Consider the following 26,368-nt stretch of genomic DNA (forward strand, 5'->3'; position numbering starts at 1 on the left):
CCTAACAAAGTCCCAAAACCTAGATATAGGCCAGGTCCCCAGAGATAGAGCATATGTTCACATGTATCCATAAACTAGGGCAAAAATATATACCTGAAAGCAAAAGTACACAATAGTCTGCAGTGAGGACCCCCCAACACTTCATCTGCACTATTCCAGCCTTCAGGTCCATGATTGCTCAAAAATTTATTTGGCTTTGTATGTTAACTCTCTTTTCAGCCACCAGGTTCCAGATGCCAGCATGATGCCGACCAGACTTCCCTGGACAGACGACCCCACCAATGTGTCCTGGAGCTCCGCTTCCCCAGAGCCCTTCCCCACCAGGGAAAGAGAGAGACAGGCTGGGAGTATGGATCCACCTGTCAATGCCTATGTTCAGCAGGGAAGCAATTACAGAAGCCAGACCTTCCACCTTCTGCATCCCACAATGACCTTGGGTCCATACTCCCAGAGGGATAAAGAATGGGAAAGCTATCAGGAGATGGGAGAGGGTACAGAGATCTGGTGGTGGGAACTGTGTGGAGTTGTAGCCCTCCTATCCTGTGGTTCCATGCCTCCACCTGGAATCCCAGGGGACAGACAGAGAGGCAGCAGCTGGCCTGCTACAGGATGACTTTCCTGGAAGGCAAACAGCCGATCTTGGGGCTGCGGGTTCTATGGAAGTGGCTACACTTGGTGAGATGCCTTCTGAGTACAAGTGAGCAAATCTCTCTGGACCCTGAAACCAACTGCACCTGAGCCAGAGGATTGGCGGGGCTCAGACTCCCTGTACTCAACAGCCCTGAAGAAACTGACTTCTGGAGGGCAACAAAAAGGCCACTTCCTGCTGCCGGGTTCCCTGGGAGGGGGAGAAACAACAGCAGCTGAAGACTGCTAGAGGAGTCAGCCCTCCTTCAGCCCACAAAGATGGGCCTGGCTTCCTGTCTGGCCTCAGTTTCTCTGTCTGCAGAATAATGAGATGAAGCCTCAGTGAACGGTTTGGGTCTTTTTCAGGTGGGGGAAGAGAATATCTGTGGGACCCAGGTGGTGTCGCACCCAGTTAGTAACGTGTGGTGAGCACACACGTTAGTCGCCAGGCGTGAAGACCCAGGTTCGAGCCCCCTCTCCCCACCTGCAGGGAGGGAAGCTTCCTGAGCACTGAGAGGAAAGGAGGAATAGAAGGGAAGGGAAAAGAGAGAGAGAAGGGAGAGAGGGGAAAAGAGAGAGGGAGGGGAAGAAGGAGAGAGAGGAAGGAAGGAAGAGAGGGAGAGAGGAAGAAAGGGAGGAAGGGAGAGAGAGAGGGAAACGGGAAGGAGAGAGGGCCAAAGAGCTGTGAGTCCACAGTTGAGAGCCCCAGTTCTCAGCCAGGAAGCTCAACGGAACATGGAGGCATCAGGGTGGTTTCCTGTCAGCACCAGGAACTGACATTTGTACCATAACTTGCTCTCTATATACCCTCGCACCTCCTAGCAGATCTTCTCAGGACCCCAAGAGGCATCGCAGCTATTTGGGCCCCTCTGTGGAGTTCCAGGGCCGGACCCTAGAGGCAGGAGCAGGACACCCCCCTCGGGGCCAGATCCTGCTGTGGAGAGGACAGGGGTCCCTCACCAGACCACTTGTCGCAAGACATGACGGATCCTTTTTTTTTTTTTTTTCACCTCCAGGGTTATTGCCGGGGCTCAGTGCCTGCACCATGAATCCACTGCTCCTGGAGGCCATTTTCCCCCCTTTTATTGCTCTTGTTGTTGTAGCCTTGTTGTGGTTATTGTTGTTGCTGTCGACAACACTTATTGTTCGCTGTTGGATAGGACAGAGAGAAATGGAGAGAGGAGGGGAAGACAGAGAGGGGGAGAGAAAGACAGACACCTGCAGACCTGCTTCACCGTCTGTGAAGCGACTCCCCTGCAAGTGGGGAGCTGGGGGCTTGAACCGGGATCCTTACGCTGGTCCTTGCGCTTTGCGCCATGTGTGCTTAACCCACTGTGCTACCGCCCGACTCCCGGGACCTGTGCTTCTAACACCTTTCAGCTTTCTTTCCTCACGGCCCCCTGGACCCGACTGCCCCCTCCCTAGATGCTGCTCCCCCATTGGGCCTACCACCCAGCAGCACCCAGAAATAAACAGTTTGTCCGTCAACACCACTGGGTCCAGATAACACCACTTAAAAGCGGCTTCTGATGCCCACCTCCACCTTCCTTGCCGACTGTACCCTGGTGTGGGGGCCCTCATGCCGGGTCCCGTTCTACTCCCCCCACCCCTTGGGGGCAGGGCCACCACAGGCCAGGGGTTTGGCAGAGCTCACACAGACGGACACACAGAGCAGGCCTCCTACCTCCCAGCAAGAGCACTCACCAACACCAATACTCTGGGAGTGACACCCCTGTCCCTCCCTAGGAAAAAAAATGACACCACGCATGCCCCCCACCCTCCTGGCCTTCCTGGGAGCCACATCTGTCAGGCAGACATGTCTCTGCCCCAGCAGGTCTCCGAAAGTGAGCGTCTGGAACCCAATATCCACAGACACCTCAGATGCCAAATTTGTGGCTCTGGGCACTGGGGGGGGGCTGTCGCCTGCATACTAGAGGGAGCACCCTAAAAGGCTGTGATGCCCTTCCCGGGGGGAGACCATGAGATCCCACAGCCAGACACTCTGGATTCTGTTGGTATGCATGAGACCCCTTCTGTTTCATTTGGTTTAAATCCCCCCTGCTTAACACTATTCTGTTTACATAACCACTTCATTCTATTTACATAACCGCTGTTAACAAGCACCTCCCTCCAGGGCATTGGTTCAATCCCCACTGTTTCATGATATGCTTTTGCTCCACCCCCCCTCCTTGTCACACCCTGATCCCTTCTTTGTCACACCCTGATTGTCACCAGTCACTTTTCTCTCCACCCTCTCTATGTCACATCCTGTTTCCACCCTACTTGGGAAGTATATATAAAGACAGCATTGTGAGTTTTACAGTACTTTACTTGAGTTTAGCTTAGCTCGACTTAGATTGTGCTGCATCCTGCATGAATAAAGAGATACTGCCTACAGCTCAACCATGAGTCCCTGGTCGTCTGTTACCCGCCCGTGAAGCCAGCCCGGCGAAAACAACATAACCAGTCGAAAACAACAGGATTCAATCCTGGGCCACAACCCCCATAAAGGACCTGGGTGGCAGAGACACAGAGGGCTTGAGGCCAGGGCTAAGGGTGGGGTGGAGCTCGGAGCTGCAGCCAGAGGCCCCTGAGATGCTGGCCCTGGGAGGGAGACTTGAGGCTGACCACAGGGAAAGGAAAGGATGGCGTCTTCCCGACAAGGGCCTCTGAGAAGAGCACGCTAACTCACGGGGCCACCACTCAAGACAGGGCTGTGCATGCCGTTTCTAGGGCCGGAAGGCGGGGGCTCCTTTTGGTCCTCTTCCTGCCCCTGAGTTTTGGCCTTTAAAATAGGAAATTTTAGCTGTCCTCAGTGAGTGAGGGAGACCACAGCACCAAAGCTCCCTCCCATGCGCCGGGGCCAGCTCTGACCTGCGTCCTGCATATGGTAAGGTAGCAACTACCCAAGGAAGCTATTTCTCCAGCCTTAGTTTTTCTGAGAGAGGGAGAGAGAGAGAGAGAGGGAGAGGGAAATAGAAAAGTCACAGGACATGGAGTAACCGCTGGGTTCTGAAGCTGCCAGATTGGGGCGACCCCCACCCCGGCTCTCCATGCAAACTGAAGGGGGAGAGGCAAGCTTGACTCTGAAGACCCAGCTCTTGAATGGGCCGCCCTGAGTTGAAGGCTCAGGGGAGAGGGAGGCATCAAGAAGCCCTCCCACCCTGGGGTGGGGGTGGTGCTGGGAGGCTGCTCAGCCTGTAAGAGCTCCCCTGAGTGATGGACAGGGTGGAGAAGGGCGAACAATGGGCTCTGGGCTGTTTCCATCAGGGGTTAACCCAGAAAGTTCCCTGGAGGCTTGGAAAGAAGTGGCCAGGCTTGAAGGCCTCCTGCCCCCAGCCCAGTGATGGTGGGCAGCCACAGCGGACTGGCAGGGAGGCCCTGAGGGCAGAGGGCAGCTGTTCCTGCCCCCATGCTCCCCCCACCCCCTGCAGAAACAGACACTTTCATAGTAGCCTGTCTCCTTCCCAGACTGAGCTCAGAGAGTGAGCACACGGCAACAGACCCGGTGAAGAGCCTCACCGAGGTCCAGGCCAGGGGATCAGCACAGGCTCCCTCCTGCCCAGGCCTGTGCTGGGGGCCGGGTACTGGAAGTCACACTTCCTCTGCACAGCAACCCCCCCACCAGAGGTGTCTGTGCTGAGCGGGTCAAGAGCTGGGTGGGGCTTCGTGCACAGTTGAACCCAGAGACACACTCCAGCTCCCCCCGCAAAAGGCTCAGATGTGCTACTCGTGGAGAATCGGCCTGAGTTAAAGCCCCCACAGAACTGAGGCACCCTCAGAGTCACAGCCAGGAATGTGGGTCCCCCGCCCACAGTTCCCAGCTGAGGCCCTTCTGTCCTGACAGCACCCTATCCCCCCCTTCCCCTACACCACAAGTTCCGTCTCACACTCTGGACCTTTCTTATACTGCCAAGGAATATCAATGAGTACCAGTGAGTATCAATGAGTATCAGCGAGTATCAATGAGTACCAGCAAGTATCAATGAGTACCAGTGAGTATCAAGCAGTAGAGAGCATCTTCCTCCCGCCTATAAACAGACCCTCCCTCAGGCTGCAGAAGTGCCCCCTCCCCCCCAGAAATGACTATTCTTTCTCAGGCTCTCTCCTTCCCAACATATGTGGTCTCCTTTCTCCTACTGCAAAGAAGTCTCCTGTCTCTGGCCAGAGAGATAGCTCAACCAGGAGGGTGCCTGCTTTGTCTTGCCCACAGGTTCAACCCCGGCCACCATCCACCCTGTGGGGAAGCTTGAATGCTATGGTGTCTTCCCCTCCCGTGTGTGTGTGTGTGTGTGTGTGTGTGTGTGTGTGTGTGTGTGTGTGTGTGTGTGTGTGTGGTTGTGTGTGTGTGAGTGTGTGTGTGAGTGTGTGTGTTGTGTGTGTATGAGTGTGTGTGAGTGTGTGTGTGTGTGAGTGTGTGTGTGTGTGTGTGACTCTGTGTGAGTGTGTGTGTGTGTGTGTGTGTGTGTGTGTGTGTGTGGTGTGTGTGTGTGGTGTGTGTGTGTGGTGTGTGTGTGCATGTTGTGTGTCTGTGTGTGTGTGTGTCTGTCTGTCTGTCTCTTTACCTGACAGTCTGTCTGGAGCAGTGAAGCCCCAAAGACGACAGAAGCAAAGGCAGCGTCTTCTCGCACGCTGTTGCCTGGCCTCCTCTGAAGCATCTGTCTTCTCGGGCATTAATAAGCAGCACCCCGGGGTGTGCGGGCTGCCAGTTTTCAGAATCCAGGCTCTATGTATGTGGGTGACTTTCATGGCCCGAGTGAAGGGAGCCTGGGGGCGCCCCTGAGAGAGGTGGGCTTTGGTCACGTGTCAGGGGTCCCTCAGGTGCATGAGCTCACATGGAGGGGCAGGGAGGCTGCTGGGGTGCTGATGTCAGGGGTGTTTTGGCGGGGAGCAGGGGCTCTGGGTCAGCGCAACACTGCGATTTTACAGAATGGACGGACCATGAGCTCACACAGCCGGCACGGGCACGGGCTGCTCAGGGCACTGCCCAAGGTCAGGCTCACTCCAGGAAGCTCAAGTATCACGGCAGGGGGCGGGGGGCAGGGGGCTCCCCCTAGAGGAACTCCCCCTCCACACGGGCCTGGGGGCCGAGCTCAAGGCGGCGGAGACCCCATCTCTGTCTGTGGGAAGGACACCAGCCTTGCAGGGTCCACCCTGCTCTGCACGGGGCACCTCGCTCTAGCTGATCCCCAAGGGTGTCTGAGAACCGTGTGGGCAGCACCCTTGGGAGAAACACGCAAGGGCCCGCTTCTGGATCCCTCCGGACCCCGCCTCTGGGATGGTCCTCTACCTGCAGCTCAAGGCCACCGGGAGCAGGCCAGGTGAGCAGAGCAGAAAACATGGCCAGGCCCAGAGAGCCCAGCCAGCAGCATGACAGCGCCCTGCCTCCTTGGCTCGCCAGCACCAGCAACGGAAGAACAGAAGCCACCTGTCTGCATAGCCAAGGGGCAAGGAAAGGGTTCCCCAAAACCTGGTTTCCTGCCTCCCAGGCCTGCGCCTAGCCAGTCCACTGTCCCTTCAGCTCAACAGCCATTGTTAGGTGTCCCTGTGCTCTGTAGGAAGTAGCTGACCATTTGCAGGGGGCAGGGGGGGTCTGTGAGGGGCTGCACTAGGCCCAGGCTGCCCCTGGGGACACAGTGAAGGGAGCCAGGGAGGCCCCAGAGAGATGCAGAGCAGAGAGGAAGTGAGGGGAACCAGCAGTGACTGTGGCCTGAGTGATGGGTCTCCCTGTGTGGGGAGGGGGCTGGCAGGATACAGGGTTCAAGTATCAGGAATGGTGCTACTGGTTGGGGGGGGCACAGCTGGGGGTTCCACCCCCCAGGATACAGCATGGCTACCCCTTCCCTGCTCCTGGAGGGCAGGGTTAGGGTTGGGAGGAGGGGCCCACAGCCCCAGGAGCCGCTGTGAGGACAGGCCAGGTTCCCTTGGCTGTGGATGGGCCTCCATGCCGGACGTACCTATCCCTGCAGACGGGGCCTCCTGCCTCCGGCTGCTGCCCCCAATCCCTCCTCTCTGTCCAGCCCCCCACCCCCACCCCGTGCCAGCTACTCTTCATGTCTGGAGAGGGTGTGGGAGGTGGAGCAGACGGAAGGTCGGAAAGCTCCAGAAGCCCAGCCACGTGTCACACACCGCCCCCGGTACTCACACGTGTCCGGCTTGTGACAGTTGTGGCCCTGGCGGAAGTACTGGGGGTTCTCGATGACGGGGATCCTGGTCATGCCGATGACCACGGTGTCCGGGCCGGTGTCCAGCGTCGAGGGCGTGGTGATGCCGTGGTTGATGTGGTGCAGGGGGCTGGCCGAGTCCTCCTCGCCGCTGATGACCGCCACGGGGCCTGCGGGCAAGGGAAGGACCTGGTGAGTAGGCCAGGCCGGCCCCCGGCCGCCATGTCTCCCCAGAGCCAGGCTCACGGGAAGGGTGTCCCCCGAGAGCTCTGGACCCTGAATCGGCGAACCCCCTTCCTTCTCTCTCATTCCTGGGGGATAAAACAACCGCTTGGTGACACCACGGAGGTAGTAGCCAGAGAGATGAGGAAGTCACAGTGCCGCGAGAGGAATGGCTCATATGCCCCAGTCCAGAAAATTCAAATTACAGTGATGAATCTGAGATCAGCTTCTTTGGTAGCATCAGTGCAAAAAATAATAATAATGAGGAAGAGGAGGGGGAGGAGGAAGAGGAGGAGGAAGAGGAGCAAGAGGAGGAGGAGGAAGAAGAGAAGGAAAAGGAGGAGGAGGAAGAGGAGTCCTGGCTCGGTTCAGTGGGTATGGGAGAGGGGGGCCCGTCCCGTACACCCTGGTGGGAATGCACAGTGGTCTGCCTCTTGTGGAACTCCTAACAGACCTGCTAAATGACCCAGCGGATGATCCCGCTCCCAGCTCCTGTCTGAAGAAGACAGAGCCACCACCAGCCCCAGAAAGCTAATCCGCCTGCTCCTGGTCATCTCCGTGCCAGTCACAGCAGCCATGGCAGGGACACAGCCCCCAAATGCCCAAGGCCAGGTGAGTGTCTTGGGAAGCCGTGGTCTAAGCCTGTGAGGGATCATGAGAACAGACAGCGTCCTTCACTGTAGCACGGCGGAGCTGGACAGACGTGCTAAGCAAGATACGGAGGAGAAAGAAACAAAAGCAAAGACCAGACAACTCCACTCATGGCGGGAAGACAAGAAACAGAGCACAAGAGGAGACAGTGCAGTGAGGACGAGTTCTGAGAAGATGCCCAGAAAGTGCAGAGCAGAGGAGAGGGCTGGGAGGTTGGAGGGGACCCCACCCCACTGGCAGTGGTGGAGGGAAACTGGAACTTCATGGGCGGGCGGGCCCAGTGTGGTAGGTCACACACACGTCACCAAGTCTGGGGACCCGGTTTGAGCACTGGCAAGGGGAAGCTTCATAACTGGTGGGTTGGCACTGTGGTAGCTCCGATCTCTCTCTCTCTCCCTCTCCCTCTCCCTCTCCCTCTCCCTCTCCCTCTCCCTCTCCCTCTCTCTCCCACCTCCTCAGCTCAGTTCTGCGTTTCTGGGGAATCTTCTCAGTATTTGTCCTCACTCTCTATCTAAAAGAAAAGAAATAATAAATATTTTTTTAATTATCTTTATTTATTTATTGGATAGAGACAGCCAGAAATAGAGAAGGAAGGGGGACATAGAGAGGGAGAGAGACAGAGAGACACCTGCAGCCCTGCTTCACCACTCATGAAGCTTTCTCCCTGTAAGTCGGGGCCGGGGGCTCAAACCTGGGCCCTTGCACATTGTAACATGTGTGCTCAACCAGGTGCACCAACACCCGGCCAATAATAAATATCAAGAAGAAAATCGGGGCCAGGTGGTGGCGCACCTGGTTGAGTGGACATGTTGCAGTGCACAAGGACCCAGGTTCAAGCCCCCAGTCCCTACCTGCAGGGGGAAAGCTTCAGGAGTGGTGAAGCAGGGCTACAGGTGTCTCTCTCTCTCTCTTTCTCTCTCTCCCTTTCCCTCTCCCTCTCACCCTTTCCCTCTCGATTTCTGCATGTCTCTATCCAGTCAATAAATAAAGATAAAAAACAATTTTAAAAGATTAACCTCATAAGAAAGAAAAAAAGGAGACGAAAAGTCCATGTTGGAAAGGTGTGAAATTGCCGCCCTAACAACATAGCCGGTATTGTCAGCTCACGCTTTCCCGACAAGATCACAGAAGATAAACCCTGCCCCATAGTCCCACGGCAGGCTCTAGGAAGGAAGGAGCCGGGATAGAGAGAGAGAGTTAGGGAGGCCAGTGAATGACGGAGCTTTGGCTGTTTTACCTGCCCTCTTGTACTTGTGCCAAATTCTATCTGTAGAAGAGGCCTGGTAACACCATGAACACTTTTTCTTTTGCTTTTCTTTTTGCTGCCAGGGTTGCGACTGGGGCTCCACACCAGCACTTAGGAATCCACCACTCTTGGTGGCCTTTTTTTTTTTTTTTTTTCCAGTGCACTGCTCAGCTCTGGTTTACAGTGGTGCAGGGGATTGAACCTGAGACTTGGAAGCCTCGGGCACAAGAATCTGTGTTTGCATAACCATTATGCTATCTACCCCTGCCCGGCCTTTTTTTTTTTTTCTCCCTCTCTATTTTAATTGATAGGACACAGAGAAATTGAGAGAGGATGGAGAGTTACAGAGGGAGAAAGAAAGGCACCTGCAGACCTGCTTCACCACTCGTGAAGCTTTCCACACACTGAGACACACACACACTCACACAGGTATAGAGCTGGGGTTCGAACCTGGGTCCTTGCGCATGGTGACCTGTGTGCTCAACTGGGTGTACCACCGCCTGCCTCCTCACCCCACCCCACCCCCGCAACAGATTGTTCTTAATGTGTAGTTTCAGAGGACGGAGCAGGGGCTTGCATACACCACGTGGTTCCTGCCGTGTGGCCTTCCTGAGGAAAGCGTGACTCTCCTATCCGGACGCCAGGACTCTGAGCAGCCTCCGACAACTGGCATTTTGAGTTGTCTGGCACTGCAGGAGGCACGTCCCCAGACAGAGAGCCTGCTGCAATCTGGCTTTGCAGCTTGAACGCCATTTCCACTGCAGAAATCCATTTATTCTTACTGAAGTTTGTGGACATAATATTTCCCATCAAACGGCCAGGGGAAGCTGCACCAAGGAGGCAGAACTAAATAGAGCTGGACGTGTGCGGACTGGGGCCCCGGATTCCCGCCCTGTCAACACACACGGCCTTAGTTCCGTCCCTGACAAGGGTCTGTGAGCTAGAGACCACGTGCAAAGAGGGTACTGAAGCAGCAGCCCACGTCCCCACGGTGAGACTTTGTCTAGCAGAATGAGCCGGTTCCTGACAAGTCTTCGTAACCGTCATCTGATATCTCCGTAGTAAAGGACTGAGGTGACTCAGCTGGGAAGGCAGACAGCTGACATGTCTTCTCCTTCTAGCTTTTGCCCTTCTTCCGTAGCCAGTCAACAGCGTCAGGTTGAGCCTGATGTCGAGACCTCCTTTGAATCTGGAGAGGTGGCAGTCGTTGACTATGTGGCTCATAGTCTGTCTGGAGCCGCAGGGGCAGTTCGGGTCGTCTCTGGCTCCCCAGCGATGGAGCATAGCGGCGCACCGGCCATGGCCTGTTCGATAGCGATTGAGGAGGGCCCGACCATAACGTGCTAGGTCAAAGCCGGGTTGATGCTCGCAGGGGTCTGTGATGAGGTGTTTGTTCTTTACCTCAGCTGACTGCCAACACTGTTTCCAAGAGACTGGAACAGAGAAGTTCAGTGTAGGCGTAGGGGACCAGATTGAGTGACGAGACGTCAAGCGTTGGACAGGGTGGGCGAAGATATCCGCGTATATTGGCAGGTCCGGTCGAGCGTAGACATGGGAAATGAACTTAGATGATGCCGCATCCCGACGACTATCTGGCGGGGCGATGTTGCTAAGAACTGGCAGCCATGGAACCGGGGTGGAACAGATGGTTCCAGAAATTATCCTCATGGAGGAATATAATTTGGAATCGACCAAGTGGACATGGGGGCTACGGAACCATACTGGGGCACAGTATTCTGCAGTGGAATAGCATAATGCCAGAGATGAGGATTGTAGTGTGGAAGCGCTCGCGCCCCATGAGGAGCTGGCCAGTCTTGCAATGATGTGATTCCTCGCGCCCACCTTTGCTGCAGTTTTTATGAGATGTTCGTGAAATGACAGAGTGCGATCGAGAGTAACGCCAAGATAGACCGGCTGGGCTTCATGCCGGATTCTCGTGTCTGAGGACCTGGGACGGAGCCCCCAGCCCCACATGGGAGCACCATGGACGGCACCTGGGAACCAGCTTCGTGGGTGGTGGGGTGGTGCTTCAGTCTCACCCCGTCTCTCTCCATCTTCTCTGCTTGCTGTGTCTCAGGATGTGCAACTGCATTTTCAGAGTGGGCCAGGGAGGCCGTTCAGAGGGAACCACACATGTGCGTGGTCCCGGTTTGTCCTCTGGTACCGCATATTAAAAAGAAAGATCTTGGGAGTCAGGCGGTAGCTCAGCGGGTTAAGCGCATGTGGCGTGAAGCGCAAGGACCAGCCTAAGGATCCGGGTTCGAGCCCCTGGCTCCCCACCTGCAGGGGAGTCGCTTCACAGGCGGTGAAGCAGGTCTGCAGGTGTCTATCTTTCTCTCCCCCCCTCTGTCTTCCCCGCCTCTCTCCATTTCCCTCTGTCCTAACCAACAATGACAACATCAACAATAATAGCAGTAATAACCACAACAACAATGAAAAACAACAAGGGCAACAAAAGGGAAAATAAATTTTAAAAAAAAGAGAAAAGCTCTTTATAGTGATACCAAATCTTTCCTGCAAACAGAATTTGGTACGAATACAAGAAACTGGATGAAGCAGCGGAGACATCAAGGGAGAAGGCAGCAACGCCAGCATGCCCAAGGCTAAGCCAACCCCTCATAAGGTCAGTTTCTGCTGGCCAAAATGGGGGCTAGGTTGTAAAAGCCTGGGTCACCTTCATTGACCCTTTTTCCTTCTTCCAAGGGGGTGGGGACAGGTCCATCTCACCCAGCAATCCAGAAAGCCTCCAGGGGGTCTGGAGAGGGACTTTCTTGGCACCCCTGAAGCCAGGCAGTGCGAATCCAAAGTGAGTGGAGGGATACACATCCCTCCCACCCGCAGGCATTAAGGTATACAGGTTGCCGGGCTAGCGTGAGGCTGTTTCTTCCCCGGGCACGTGCTCTCTGGGTTGGAGAAAACTCGACCGGAGCCAACCTGGGCTGCTGCTTACTCAGCAACATGGGAGAGAGACCAGGGACTCGTGGCGGAGCGGGAATGCAAAGCATCTTTATGGATCAGAGACAACGCTTTTATATATTTAGAACCGGAAGTGGCAAGTCGGAAAAGGAAATGGCTAGGAGAGGGGGCGGAGAAAAGGAAAGAGCCGGAAGGTAGAAAGCTTCCATAGCAATGGTTTCTAGGGTTTTAACTGGCGGGATTAATGTACCCTGCAGGCAGGGCGGGTCTTGAGGTAGGAAGAAGATAGATCAAGGGGGGGGGGGGGTTCAGGCAAAACAGTGATTCTGTAAATAGACCACAGTGTCAGCAATGGAGGATGGAGCAGGGGGGCTGCCAGACAGTAGGTGGCCCATCTTATGTTCTTCTTCCCGTCTTGGCTAAGCTTGGAAGCAGAAGGCACAGCCCCCGCCACCCTCAACCTCAGCCCCCCCCCCCTCCAGTGAGCTGACACACAGAAGGGTTCCAGGCAATACAGGAACAGGATGGGTGTGTGGACAAGAAGTAGCAGCCTGTCCTGGAAGCCCTGACACAGCAGAATCTCCTTGGCACTGACTGTTGCATGGTTCTTTCTTCTCCCAACAGTGAGCGGGTATCAATAAGTCTCTGCAAACGAGCCTCAGGCCCAGGAGGCACTGATGACGGTCCAGGATGGGGCTGGTCTAAAAATGCCTCCTTCCAACACCCGATCCTAAAGGAACCGCTGACCTAAGCTGAGCTGGTCTGATGTCACGTGGAACCAGACCCGCACCCCCACACCACCCCCCATCCACAGAGACGAGGGGGGGGAGAGAGACCGAGCACATCTGGAAGGGAGGTTTCCTGCTCTTGACGCGTATCAGAATGCCAACTAGCCGACCTCTGGATTAAGAAGATGATTTCTGACAGGGGTAGACAGCATAATGGTTATGCAAAGAGATTCTCATGCCTGAGGATCCAAAGTCCCAGGTTCAGTCCCCTGTACCACCATAAGACAGAGTTAAGCAGTGCTCTGGTTAAAAAAAAAAAAAAAAATGACTTCTTAAAAACTTTCACCTTCTCTTGTGGATAAAAACTGAACACAGGTGGGGCGGGTCCCAGGTGGGCGTGAGGGTGCGAGGGCGTCTTCGCAGCAGCAAAGCTGGAAGCAGAAACTCATCAAAGGGAAAGCGTGCTCAGAGAGGGATTCCGTGTACTGTCTCATAAAAAGAGGCTGGTCCTCCGAGACAAACAAAAGAAAATCAATTTCTTAATCTTTATTGTTGTATGTGGGACAGGGGCCAAGGGATGGTGGACTGTGGCCCAGGATGCACCTGGGGACAGGGCACTGGCTCCTCTGGTCTCAACCAGAGTCACACGCCGACACCCTCCATCTCTGGTGACCCCGGGGTCCTGGGGGTGGCCCTGTGTGTCAAGCTCTCCTCACTCCTCCCCTCCTCTGGCCTGCCCAAATCAATTCCCCAAAGATAAGCTTGGTTTTCTGGCTCCAACTCCCTCCCAGCCTCTTACAGGAACCAAAGGCTCCCTTCCCGCGAGCCAGAGGGGCTGCTGGGTGATTGGAAAGGAAGCGGCTGCCTCTGGCCTGCACACTTGGCTTTATCTCAGTGATTCATCAGCCCTGCAGGGCAGATCCCATTATTCCACTTAATGCAGCTGAGGAAATTGAAGCTCTGGGTGTCAGCATTGCCCAAGGTCGCACCATTAATAAACAGAGAGACAGAACCCTCTCTCTCTGGTTTCAAAGTCTCCTAGCTGGCACCGAGCTGCCCAGCCCTCCAACGCCCTTCTTCCGACCTTGGGAGGTGTCCCAGTGTACCCCCACCCCCACTCCCATCCCAGTCTCTGTGCTCTGGAGACACATTTAGCGAGAGAAAAGGCTTCTGAGGAGGAGTGGGGTCCCAGACCTTACCAGAGAACTTGAGCCCCTAGGTCTGTGCACCCGGCTGGGGCTGGAAGGGCAGAGAGGGTTCCACAGACATCAGGCAGATGCCATGGGGCCAGAGGTGTAGACCCACCCATGTGGCTGGAGGGAAGGCTTTCCCCACAGCCTCTGCCCAGTCTTCATTCAGACAGGACTTGGGAGCCTCACACGGAAGCAAAAGCTTTTGTCCCTGGACGCTGGGTGGTGGCACCAGGACCTGCACAAGGAGCCAGGTCAAGCCCTGGTCCCCCCATCTGCAAGGGCGGGGGTGTCTCACAAGCAGTGAAGCAGGCCTACAGGTGTCTGTCCCCCTCCCTTTCTGTCTCCTCTTTCCCCTCTCAATCTCGCTCTGTCCTATCCAATATAATGGAAAAAACAGCCTCTGGGAGCAGTGGTTTCATCCGTAGAGCAGGTACCAAGCCCCAGGAGGCAAAAAAAAAAAAAAAAAGTAGGCATCCCCTGCTTTCCCCAAGTGCCAGGCCAGCCTTCACTATTACCAGGGACCCACACGGGGGTCTGTTCTCACAAATGGAAGAAAAAGATGAACGGAGTTTTCACTTCCAGGGCAAAAGGCCAAAGCAAAAAGCCAGTGGTCTGTGTTGGCTTTGCTGTAGCTGCTGTGGAGGCTGGGGCCCCTGGGCCCGCTACCCAGGCTGGGCTTCTCGCTCTCTGTCCTCTGTACAGGCCGTCAGCCTGGGTTTGGTGCCTGTGTCCTTCAGCGTGACCTGTCCCTGTCTGGGTGCTTTCTGAACCTGGGACACCAAGTACCTTCTGAGGAGTTAAAGGGACTCATCTCTCTGCTTCCTGCCCAGCCCCAGGCCTCCCAGGAGCTGCGTCCACGTGGGGAGGGCAGTCTGGGGTGGGGGTGGGGACCGAGGGGGGTGCCAGCTCCCCTCTCCGCTGGTTTAAACTCAGTCACAACCCTGGTCCAGAGTCTGCCCTGCCCCGCCCCACCCCTTCTCAAGCACTTCCGTGTACAGAGGACACCTCTCTGGAGGAGGTAGACAGCATAATGGTTATGCAAAGAGACTCATGCCTGAGGCTCTAAAAGTTTCAGGGATTCAATCCCCCATACCACCGTAAACCAGAGCTGAGCAGTGCTCTGGTTTAAAAACAAAAACCAAAACAAAACAACAACAAAAACAAAACACCTATCTCCTCTAGAAGGCGCCTCTAGATGCTGAGTCAGCCCCACCCGTCCCAAGCTGGCACCCTCGGGAGCCCCCACACAACTCCCAGCACTGCCTTCCTGCCGCCCAAGGTCGCGCTGGGGGGTGCAGTGTTCAGGTCGAGGAGGCTGGGTATGCCAGCCAGACACCCCAAAAGGGAGGTGAGAGGATGGGTGCAGGGAGACCTCGGAAGTGGTGAGTGAGTGGTGAGAGGCTTCAGGACAGGACCGGCACAGAGGCGAACGCCCCAGAGATCTCCTGTCTCGTGGGAGACGGTCTCCATCCCTCCTCTTTCAGCCTTGCTGGCTCCTGCCAGCCGCACGGAGGAGCCCAGCTGAGGGGCCACTCCTCCCAGTCTGCCTCAGCTCACAAGCCCGCCATGCCCTGACAGTCTCTCACTTTTATGGGCCCCTCCTCCTGGCAATGCCAGTAGCCTGAAGGGGGTTCAGACAGGGGCCCCAGAGCCGCCCAGTAGGGGAACCTCTCTCCATCTGGTTCTGCTCTGATGGACTCCTTCTAGTCACAGGAAGTGACCTAGTGATCCAGGTCAGATCCTGGGGGCACAGCTCAGGGGTAGAGCGCAGGACACACACACCCATCCCTCCCTCCCCCCTCGGGACTGCAGGTGCTGGAGTGATGGTCTGGTTCTTGCTCTCTCTTCTCTAATAAATTGAAAAAAAAAATCCTGAACAACGGAGGCTACAAACAAGAAAAGGCAACAAATACCGTAAGACAGAGGGTGCTGCTCTCTGGTCTCTGCCACACACACACACACACACACACACACACACACACACACACACACACACACAGCCATAAATCAGTGAATGAATGAAGCAGTAAAGAAAGGAAGGTAGTTAAGGGCCAGGTGTTGGTGCACCTGGTTGAGTGCACATGTTACAATGCGCAAGGACCTGGGTTCAAACGCCCCCCTCATCCCCACCTGTAAGGGGGAAAGCTTTGCAAGTGGTGAAGCAGGGCTGTGGGGTCTCTGTCTCTCTCCTTCTCTATCTCCCCCTTCCCTCTTGATTTCTGGCTGTCTCTATCCAATAAATAAAAATAATACAAGAGGAGGAGGAGAGGAAGAAGAAGGGGAGGAGGAAAGAGGAAGGAAGGAAGGAAGGAAGGAAGGAAGGAAGGAAGGAAGGAAGGAAGGAAGGAAGGAAACTAACCCTACACCCTAGTCGCCGCTGGCCAGACCTGTCTCTCTCCTGCACAGTCACAAGCAGGGTTCGAGGTGCTTTGGACACTGACGTTACAGCGTCTAGTCTCACAGACCCCCTGCCTGGGCTAGAGCCCACCACACTTGTTGTTCAGGACGCCAGACACAAGGTGGCAGCGTCCCAAGTGTGGGTGTGAACCTCTCTAGACAGCATGGGGCCCTCTCTCCCCTGGGTCCCTCATCTCCCTTGGGTGGGGATGATGCTACCCTCAGGAGACAGTTCATAGCTCTCTCTCTCTCTCTCTCTCTCTCTCTCTCTCTGCCCCCTCTCCCTCTCTCCCTCTCTCTAATGAGGCCAGATGCCACTGGTTGATGTCCCTGGCCTCCTCCCCAGGGGCAATCAATGGGAAGCCATCTTGAGCCACTTGGGAAGCTGAGGGCTTGTCCTCTGGCTCCAGTCTCTTGGAGAAATTAGTGCCTGCGGAGGTGTCCCTGTCAATTCCATGATGTTCCTGGGTGGAGGCAGGGCCAGGCCCGTCCTGGACGGCGTGGTGGGGGTGGGGCGGCCCCGGCAGGAGAGCCACCGGCCATTAGGCTGACGACTATCTTCCAGCTCCATCGCCCAAGGCTGACAGGGGGGCTGTGGTGTTCACCCAGGGGGTAACCGGAGACAAGGCTGACTGGGGGTAGCCTCCCCGCAGCCCCCCCACCTCTCCCCCGGCATCTGAACAAAGGAGTAAGCCCTGCTCTCCCTCTCTCTCTCTCTCTCTCTCTCTCTCTCTGAAAACCAAGTGTCCCCTCCACCATTTTCCTTCTGTCCTGCCTCCTAGAGAAAAGTGTCAGGAGAAAATAATGAAATGAAGAAATGAAATGAAATGAAATGAAATGAAATGAAATGAAATGAAATGAAATGAAATGAAATGAAATATGGTCCGTTTAAAAAATCCCTTGCTCTGCAGAGCCCAGGGCAGCTATGAGGTTATTAAACTGGAGATCAAGTGGGGGGGGGGGCGGAAAGGGGGTGGCAGCATCAGCTTAAGTGCATATAGTACTAAGCACAAGGATTCAGGTTCGAGCGTCTGGCTCCCCACCTACATGGGGTAAGAAGTTTCACAAGCGGTGAAGCAGGGCTGCAGGTGTCTCTCTGTCTCTCTCCCTCTCTATGCCCCCCCTCCCCTATCAATTTCTGATTGTCCTAACCAATAAAAATGGAAAAAATGGCCACCAGGAGCAGTGGATTCGTAGCGCTGGCAGGGAGCCCCAGCGATAACCCCGGAAGAAAAAAAAATAAACTAAATAGATAGATAGATAGATAGATAGATAGATAGATAGATAGATAAATGCAGATGGCCTAAAAGCCAAACCATCGCAGAGGGAGAGGAGCTCTGTCCTGGGCGTCCTGAGCAGATGCATATCAGTTGGGGTCCCCACTCGTGTGGACAGTCAGGAGTTTGGTCAGCGCCTTTCTCTGGCCCCTGGCAGGACAACCTTGCCCTGGGGCATAAACATGAAAGGTCCCCCCCACCAGAGCTGGGGGGACCCAGGTGATTTTTTTAAAGACATGGTGAAGTGTGTCAAAATTGCTTTTCTTATAGCTGGGTGGTGGCACACCTGGTTGAGCACACATGTTGCAAAGCGCAAGGAGGGAGCCAGGTGGTAGCACAGAGGGTTAAGTGCACATGGCGTCAAGCACAAGGACCAGCCTACGGATCTGGGTTTGAACCCCTGGCTCCCCACCTGCGGGGGGGTGGGGGTTGCTTACAAGCAGGTCTGCAGGTGTCTGTCTTTCTCTCCCCCTCTGTCTTCCCGTCCTCTCTCCATTTTTCTCTGTCCTATCCAACAACAAAGACAGCAATAACAACAACAATAACAACAGTGATCAACAACAAGGGCAACAAAAGGGAAAAAGGGCCTCCAGGAGCAGTGGATTCATAGTGCAGGTGCTGAGCCCCAGCAATAACCCTGGAGGCAAGAAAAAGCCCAAGGACCTGGGTTTGAACCCCCCAGCACCCCATCTGCACCTGTAGGGGGAAAGCTTTGAGTGGTGAAGCAGGGCTACAAGTGTCTCTCTGTCTCTCTCCCTTCCTGTCACCCCCTTCCCTCTTAATTTCTGGCTGTCTCTATCCAATAAAAAATACATATAATAAAAAAAATTTACAAATAAAGATAATGAAAAGTTTGTGCTTGAGAGGAAAATAAATAAAGTAAATACAAAAGCATAGAAGCCAAGGATGCTTTGGATGGTGAGGCAGAGAAAGAGAGAGGGAGAGAGGCAGAGCCTGTCTCCTGCCAGGTGTCCCACAAGCCAGGGGCAGGGAGGGGACAGTCTGGCCCCGTGGCCACACGCCCAGCCTGTCTGGAGTCCTCTGGTGTCCCCGGCTGTCCCCTCTGGTCCTCAGGAATGTGTGTCCTCAGGGCAGCGGGGGATTTGGTGACAACTACCAGAGTGGATCTGCTCTCTGTTTCTTAATGGCTTAAGGACACCATTGGTTAGGATTCCATTACAGTCCCAGGGCTGCACAGGGTTTAGAGTATACACAGGGCTCAAGGAGCTGTGAGAGAGAGGGAGAGAGGGAGAGAGGGAGAGAGGGAGAGAGGGAGAGAGGGAGAGAGAGAGAGAGCACCAGCCAGCACCAGGGTGAGTAAGCTGATCTGAACACTGACTGACCTGGGCACCAGGCAGAGCAAGATGATGGCCAGGAAGTGTGGGTGGCTGGGGGCAGTCTGGGCTGGAGAGGTGCCCCAGTCCTCCAGAGCTCTCTCTCTCTCTCTCTCTCTCTCTCTCTCTCTCTCTCACACACACACACACACACACACAGACACACACACGCCTGATATACAGCTGTGTGAATCAGGGACACCCCACCCCAGAGGAATAAAAACAACTCATCTTCTGGGAGTCGGGTGGTAGCGCAGCAGGTTAAGCGCACGTGGCGCAAAGCACAAGGATCCCAGTTCAAGTCCCTGGCTCCCCACCTGCAGGGATGTCGCTTCACAGTCGGTGAAGCAGGTCTGCAGGTGTCTATCTTCCCCTCTGTCTTCCCCTCCTCTCTCCATTTCTCTCTGTCCTACTCAACAACAAAGTCATCAATAATAACTACAACAATAAAACAAGGGCAACAAAAGGGAATAAGTAAATACTTAAAAAAAAACAAAAAAACAACTCATCTTCTAAAAGCACAGGAGTGTCATGAAGTTCACAAATTCAAAGAGAAGCAATGACGGGGCTGGGGGGGAATGGACGTGTTTGAAGTTCGCGGGGTGGGGGCGGGCAGTGGCGCACCTGGTTAAGCGCGCGTATTACCAAGTGCCCCCGGCTCCCCACCTGCAGGGGGGATGCTGCACGAGCATGCGAAGCAGGTCTGCAGGTGTCTTATCTCTATCTCTCTCTCTATTTCTCTCTATTCTATCTAAAAAGAAAAAATTAGAGAGAATAAGAAGTGATTTGCATGTGCCAAAATAGCTCAGTTGGGAGAGTGTTAGACTGAAGAAGTGATTTGCGTTTGCTCTCTCTCTCTCTCATTAAAATAAAACAAATAGAAATGTCTATCAAAAAACAAACAAACAGACGGTTCGGAATCAACAGCTCAGTATCTTGGGAGCTGCCGGAGACCCTGCAGCAAACTGCTGGCCCCACAGCCTGGCTCTCCCAGTCGCTGGCGGGGCCAGGGGACACAGTGGGGGAGCTCTCAAGGGGAGACACCCCTCCCCCAAGCAGGTTTCCAGCAAGAGTCTCTGCCTGGGAGTCTCTTTGCCCACAGGGATGCTGGGGGCTCAGTAGGGAACCAGGAGGACAAGCAGGCTGGCTTCCAGAGACAAGCAGAGGCACAGGAAAGAGACGCCCCCTAGTCACTGACTCTCAGGCCTTCTGCCTCTCCCCAAGCCCACCGTCTTCACCTAAAGCCATGACACCCTTGGGCTCAGCCCCAGGGACCCAGTCAAGCTCCACAACCCCCAGGAGCCACCCCGCTGCTTGGAGGTCTGCCCAGAACCTTCCACACTGTCTTCTTCCTCCTCACCCCAAAACCCCCATCTCTAGTGCTCACAGGCATATCAGAACACCCCAGTTCTGCTCTCATCCAAACAATTCTTCTCGACAAACCAAAAATAAGATAAAAATAAAAAGGAGGGAAGGGGAAAGAATTACCAGGAGACTGATCAGAAGGCCCAGGTATGAGTCCCAGCACTGCCAACAGCCAGCTCTCTCTCATAAACACCAAGATTAATCCATCTACATACTATATTGAAAAGGAAGGGGATGGGAGGCCGGCAGTAGAGCAGGAGGTTAAGCGCAGGTGGCGCAAAGAGAAAGGACCAACGTAAGGATCTCGGTTCGAGCCCCCGGCTCCCCACCTGCAGGGGAGTCGCTTCACAAGCTGTGAAGCAGGTCTGCAGGTGTCTGTCTTTCTTTCCTCCCTTCTGTGTCTTCCCCTCCTCTCTTGATTTCTCTCTGTCCTATCCAACAACAGCAACAGCAACAATAGCAATAACAACAATAACAACAACAGCAACAAAAATGCCTCCAGGAGCCGTGGTGCTTCCCGCGTCCCGGGCACACACAGCTGTGTAGACTGGGCAGCTCTGAGACAGTCATCTCCTCAGCTGTCACGCAGGATCCATGACAACAGCCGCCCCTCACTACAGCTCAGTAAGTGACGTGCGCCGTCCTTGGCGCTGTGTAAGGGCCGCCGCTGTTGCAGTGATTCTAGTGAACTCCAAATAAAAAGGGCGGTCAGCTAGCTCAGCAACTTTAGTGTTGGATATCTTTCTGTTTGTTTGATTTATTCTTCATTTCTTTTTTTTTTTTTACTGGAGGGATTAATGGTTTAGGTGTGACTACATTCAACCCCGGTGGGAACTGTTTCTTTGACTACGGCCTAATGACAGCCTCTGAGATTCTGGGATCCCTGTGCTGTGGACGCTGACTCTTACCAGGGGTCAAAATGGGCTCATGGTGACAGAAATAACGAATGAAGGAAGGGGCTTTGTTGGAGCGAAGGAGCCCTCACAGATGGGTTGCCTCACTCTTGAAACCAATCAAAAGACTTTTCTTTTAAGTGGAGGGGACTTTTTAAATTAATTAATTAATTTAATTAATTATTTATTTATTTCTGAGAAAGATAGAAGAAGAGAGAGAAATAACCAGATATCACTTCAGCACATGTGCTGCTGGGGATTGAACTCAGGACCTTGTACTTGAGAGTGCGATGTTTTATCCATTACCCCACCTCCTGCACCAGGAAGGGGACTTCTGGGGAGACAACTCAGAAGCAGAACACAGGGCTTGCATGCCCGAGCTTCCAGGTATGATCCCCAGCACTGCCACAAGCCATAAAAAAGAAGAGAATTGATTTCCACGTTCTGCACCACATAAAGAAGAATTTTGATCCATACTCCCTGGGAGGTAAAGAACAGGGAAGCCTCCAGGGGTGGGGATGAAACTGGAACGCTGGTGGTGGAGCCTTGTGGAACAGCACCCCTGTTATCTTATAATCTCGTGAACCATTATTAAATCACTAATAAAAATTTTTAAAAAGAGCAAGTAAGTACATAATTCAAATCATTAACACTAGAGAAATGCAAATTAAAATCATAGTGAGACACCATCTCAAAGAGGTAAAAACAGGGGGTTGGGCAGTAGCACAGTGCATAAAGCACGTGGCGCAAAGCACAAGGAACAGGCGTAAGGATCCTGGTTCGAGCCCCCGGCTCCCCACCTGCAGGGGAGTCGCTTCACAGGCGGTGAAGCAGGTCTGCAGGTGTCTATCCTTCTCTCCCCCTCTCTGTCTTCCCCTCCTCTCTCCATTTCTCTCTGTCCTATCAACAACAACAACATGAATAACAATAATAATAATAACCACAACAACGATAAAACAGCAAGTACAATGATGGGGGTGGGGAATAGCCTCCAGGAGCAGTGGATTCATGGTGCAGGCACCGACCCCCAGCAATAACTGGGGCAAAAAAAATAATAATAAAGGTAAAAACAGCCTACATTCAGGGCCAGGTGGGGCTGCACCTGGTTTAGCTCACATGTTACAATGCCCAAGGAGCAAGGTTCAGGCCCTCATTCCCCGTCTGCAGAGGGGAAGCTTTACAAGCAGCGAAGCAGTACTGCAGGTGTCTCTCTGTCTCTCCCCTCTTCCATCTCAGTTTATCTCTGGCACTACCCAATAAATAAATAAATAAGGCAACCTACACCCAAACAGGCAAGGACAAGTGTCAGAGAGTGAGCAGAAAGAAAATTCTGGACCACTGCTGGTGGGAACGTAACCTGGTGCAGCCCTGTGGGAGACAGTATGGAGGGTCCTTAAACAATCAGGTATGAAAACACCCTCCAGCCCAGCAACTCCACTCCCAGACACTCGGCCAAAGCCATGGACGCACTGGCCTGAAGGCTGGCTCCACCTCTCACAACAGTGCTAGAACAGGAACAAGCCAAGTGGCCGATGGCAGATACCCAGGGAGATCTGTCTATACAGTGGAGCACTCCTCTGCGGTCAGAAAGGATGGGAGGTGTCACTCAGGCCAGAATGGGTGCAGCTGGAGGTGATCTGGCTGTGTGAAACAGGTAAGGAGGTGAAGGGCAACTAGTAGATGGGTTTATTCAGATGTGCAGTATAGATAACTAAAAGTACAAAGACTTGCAAAAAGAAAGAAAGAAGGAAGGAAGGAAGGAAGGAAGGAAGGAAAGAAAGAAAGAAAGAAAGAAAGAAAGAAAGAAAGAAAGAAAGAAAGAAAGAAAGAAGAAAAAGTAAAGTAAGGAAAAGAAGGGAAGGGAAGGGAAGGGAAGGGAGGGGAGGGGAGGGGAGGGGAGGGGGAGGGGAAGGGAAGGGAAGGGAAGGGAAGGGAAGGGAAGGGAAGGGAAGGGAAGGGAAGGGAAGGGAAGGGAAGGGAAGGGAAGGGAAGGGAAGGGAAGGGAAGGGAAGGGAAGGGAAGGGAAGGGAAGGGAAGGGAAGGGAAGGGAAGGGAAGGGAAGGGAAGAAGTCAAACTGTCTCAACTGTCTCTTGGGTGCCATGAGAACTTAGGTGTTCAAGTTGCAGATGCTCCCATGATTCCATCCCAATGTCCCTGAGCAGAGGACCTCACCAATATGTCCTGGAACCTCCCCTCCCCAGAGCTCTGCCCCACTAGGGAAAGACAGAAACAGGTTGGGGGTGTGGATCCACCTGCCAACACCCATGTCCATCAGAGAAGCAATTGCAGAAGCCAGAACTCCCACCTTCTGCTCCCCATAAAGATCTTTGGTCCATATTCTTAGAAGGGGAGAGATGATATGGTTAGAAAAGATGACTAGAGGGCTCTGCACTCCCATTTCACCAAGATCCAAGGTGTCTGTCACCAGGAGTCTAAGTTTTTATACCATCACTGAAAGGGAAGAGAATCGGGAAAACACCAGAGGAAGCCAGGCACTGTTTCTCTTACCCGAGAGAGAAAAGGAAAAAAGTAGAGACACCTCAAAGTCGTGACAGGTGTAGGGGTGACTTAGAAAGGAGTCAAAGGCAGGACCATTGAAAGGATGGGGGGTATAATACATAGATAAATAGACAGAGATATAGGTAGTTATACATCAGCCTATATACTGGATTTCCAATGGAGAGGATGGGGACACAGAACTCTGGTGGTAGGAACTGTATGGAACGACACCACGAGTATCCTACAGGTTTGTAAATCAATATTAAATCACTAAAAAGGAGGAGGAGGAGAAAAAGAAGGAGAAGGAGTAGAAAAAGAAGGGGAAGCGCTTGGGGCTGGCCGGGTGGTGGCACACCTGGTTGAGCACACTTTACAATGTGCAAGGACCCAAGTTCAAGCCCCCAGGATGCTTCAGGAGTGGCGAAGCAGGGCTGCAGGTGTCTGGCTCTCTCCCTCTCTATATCCCACTCCTCTCTCAATCTTTCCCAGTCTTATCCAATAAAGGAAAAAGGGAGCAGTGGATTCATCATGCAGGCACCAAGGCCCAGTGATAACCCTGGTGGCAATAATATAAATAAATGTGCCAGGTGGTGGCACACCTGGTGAAGAGCACACATTCCAGCGCACAAGGACCCAGGTTCGAGCCCCTGGTCCCCACCTGCAGGGGGAAAGCTTCATGAGTGGTGAAGCAGGGCTGCAGGTGTCTCTCTGTCTCCTTCCCTCCCTATCTCCCCCTCCTCAATTTCTCTCTGTCTTTATCCAATAATAAATGAATAAAAACATAAAACAATTTTTAGGAATTTTTAGGGAGTCAGGCAGTAGCACAGCAGGTTAAGCGCATATGGACCGATGTAAGGATCTCGGCTCCAGCCCCCGGCTCCCCACCTGCAGGGGAGTCACTTCACAGGTGGTGAATCAGGTCTGCAGGTGTCTATCTTTCTCTTCCCCTCCTCTCTCCATTTCTCTCTGTCCTATCCAACAACAACATCAATAACAACAATAATAACTACAACAATGAAAAACAACAAGGGCAACAAAAGGGGAAATAAATTTTTTTAATTTTTTAAATAAATACTGGATTTGATATTTGATCATATGAGAAAGGTGAGAGAGAGAGAGAAAGAGAGAGAGAGAGTCTGGAGCACAACTCTGGCACACAGGACACCAAGGATTGAACCGGAAGTCTCAGGTGTGCGGGTCCTGTGCAGACCCTAAGGAGCTCCTGCATGAGACCGGGAGCAAGAGGGTCCCTCCGAGGGCACAGGGCAGGCTGGGCACCGGGGTTCAGGGTCAGAAGGCAAACCCTGGCCATGGTGTAGCCTCCAGTGCCCTAGAATTCTGCAGAGTGGAGTGAGTGACTGCTCGCAGCCAGGGCCCTGGGCTCTCCTGCCTCCCTGCAGGAGAGAGATCAGAGCAGCCTGAGTCGCTTACAACATTAACACGGGAGGAGCAGGCGGATGGGCCATGTGGCGTCTCAGTGACCACGTCCAGCCCATGCCGCCGGGTCCGAGGCAGTGCTGGGACAGAGAGTGCTTCCCCGGGCTTGGAAGGAGCTCAGGCTCTGACTGCAGAGATGCGACTGGAGGGGAGTGGAGGGGACATTCCCGGAAACAGAAGGCAGGCCACTACCCCGTGCCTGGAGGCCGCGTCTCCACACCACCCACACTGCACACGGGCGCCACCGTCTCCCCATGCGTCTGCAGAGACCGGTCCCCACACCACAGTCCCAAGTGCCCCATGACTCAGCAAGGCTGGGGACACCCCTCCCTGCCAACCAGGGACTAAACCAAAGCCCTCAGCAGGCTGACGACTCCGTGCTCCCTACAGGGTGCTCACCGCCTGCTCTGAAGCCATTTTGCAGAATGCCCCAGCCAGGGGGGGTGCTGAGTGGAGCTGCCCCCTGCTAACTTCCCCCCCTCAATCCGGGCTAAATCCAGAATCAGTGTTGGACCAGATTTGGGCTTATCTCCCACTCCCCCACCCTCACAGAAACAGAAAGCAGGAAAGGAAGGGGTGTGGCAGCCCAGGCCCTGCCCCCAGCTCCCCCTGGAGTTTCCAGGCCTCAGGGGTGACTGAGTCCTTCAGATCAGAGGGGTGCGGGGAGGGGGCATCTCCTCCGGCCAGCACCTTTGTCCCTGATATGCATGTTTAATGTGGAACCTCCACCCCCCGTCTGGTAGCAAGTGAGAGAAATATGTGTGTGAAATGGAAATGGAGCAAGATTCACGACCTCTTTATGGGCAATGGTTCACACCATGCGCCGGCTTGTACATACGAATGCTGCCTAGTATTTTTATTTTTAGGGTGGAAGATCGGGGGTGAAGGGAGCTGATAAGGCTTTTTTTCTTTTTCTTTCTTTTTTTTTTTTTTCTGGTTCATGGATCAAATGAAGAAAAACAAAATCAGTCAGTAAAGACTTAAACCAGTGTATTTTTTATGTTTATTTATTTATTGAATAGAGACAGCCAGAAATCGAGAGGCAAAGAGAGAGAGAGAGAAAGAAGAGAGAGAGAGAGAAGAGGAGAGGAAAGGAGAGAGAGAAAAGAGAGAGAAGAGAGAGAGAGAAGAGAGAGGAAGAGAGAGAGAAGAGAGAAAGGAAGAGAGAAGAAGAGAGAGAGGAAGAAAGAGGAAGAGAGAGAGGAAGAGAGAGAGGGAGAGGACGAGAGAGAGGAAGAGAGAGAGGAAGAGAGAGTGGAAGAGAGAGAGGAAGAGAGAGAGGAAGAGAGAGAGGAAGAGAGAGAGGAAGAGAGAGAGGAAGAGAGAGAGGAAGAGAGAGAGGAAAAGAGAGGGGAGAGAGAGAGAGAGAGAGCTGCAGCCCTAGTTCAGCACCTGCGACACTTTTCCTCTGCAGGTGG

At 53.8% G+C, this 26,368-nt stretch overlaps 1 protein-coding gene across 10 annotated transcripts in view; it reads right to left on the reverse strand.

Moving 5' to 3' along the window:
* The window catches only part of NTRK3 (neurotrophic receptor tyrosine kinase 3), a 239,695-nt gene that overhangs the window by 117,449 nt on the left and 95,878 nt on the right, over window positions 1-26,368 (reverse strand). For all 10 annotated transcript variants that reach the window (XM_060179408.1, XM_060179401.1, XM_060179399.1 and 7 more), the window contains one exon: window positions 6,773-6,961. In XM_060179408.1, the coding sequence (XP_060035391.1) occupies window positions 6,773-6,961 (189 nt within the window). The remainder of the gene's footprint in view (window positions 1-6,772; window positions 6,962-26,368) is intronic.

The sequence above is a fragment of the Erinaceus europaeus genome, chromosome 20 (genome assembly GCF_950295315.1).
Source record: "Erinaceus europaeus chromosome 20, mEriEur2.1, whole genome shotgun sequence".
Lineage (NCBI taxonomy): Eukaryota > Metazoa > Chordata > Mammalia > Eulipotyphla > Erinaceidae > Erinaceus > Erinaceus europaeus.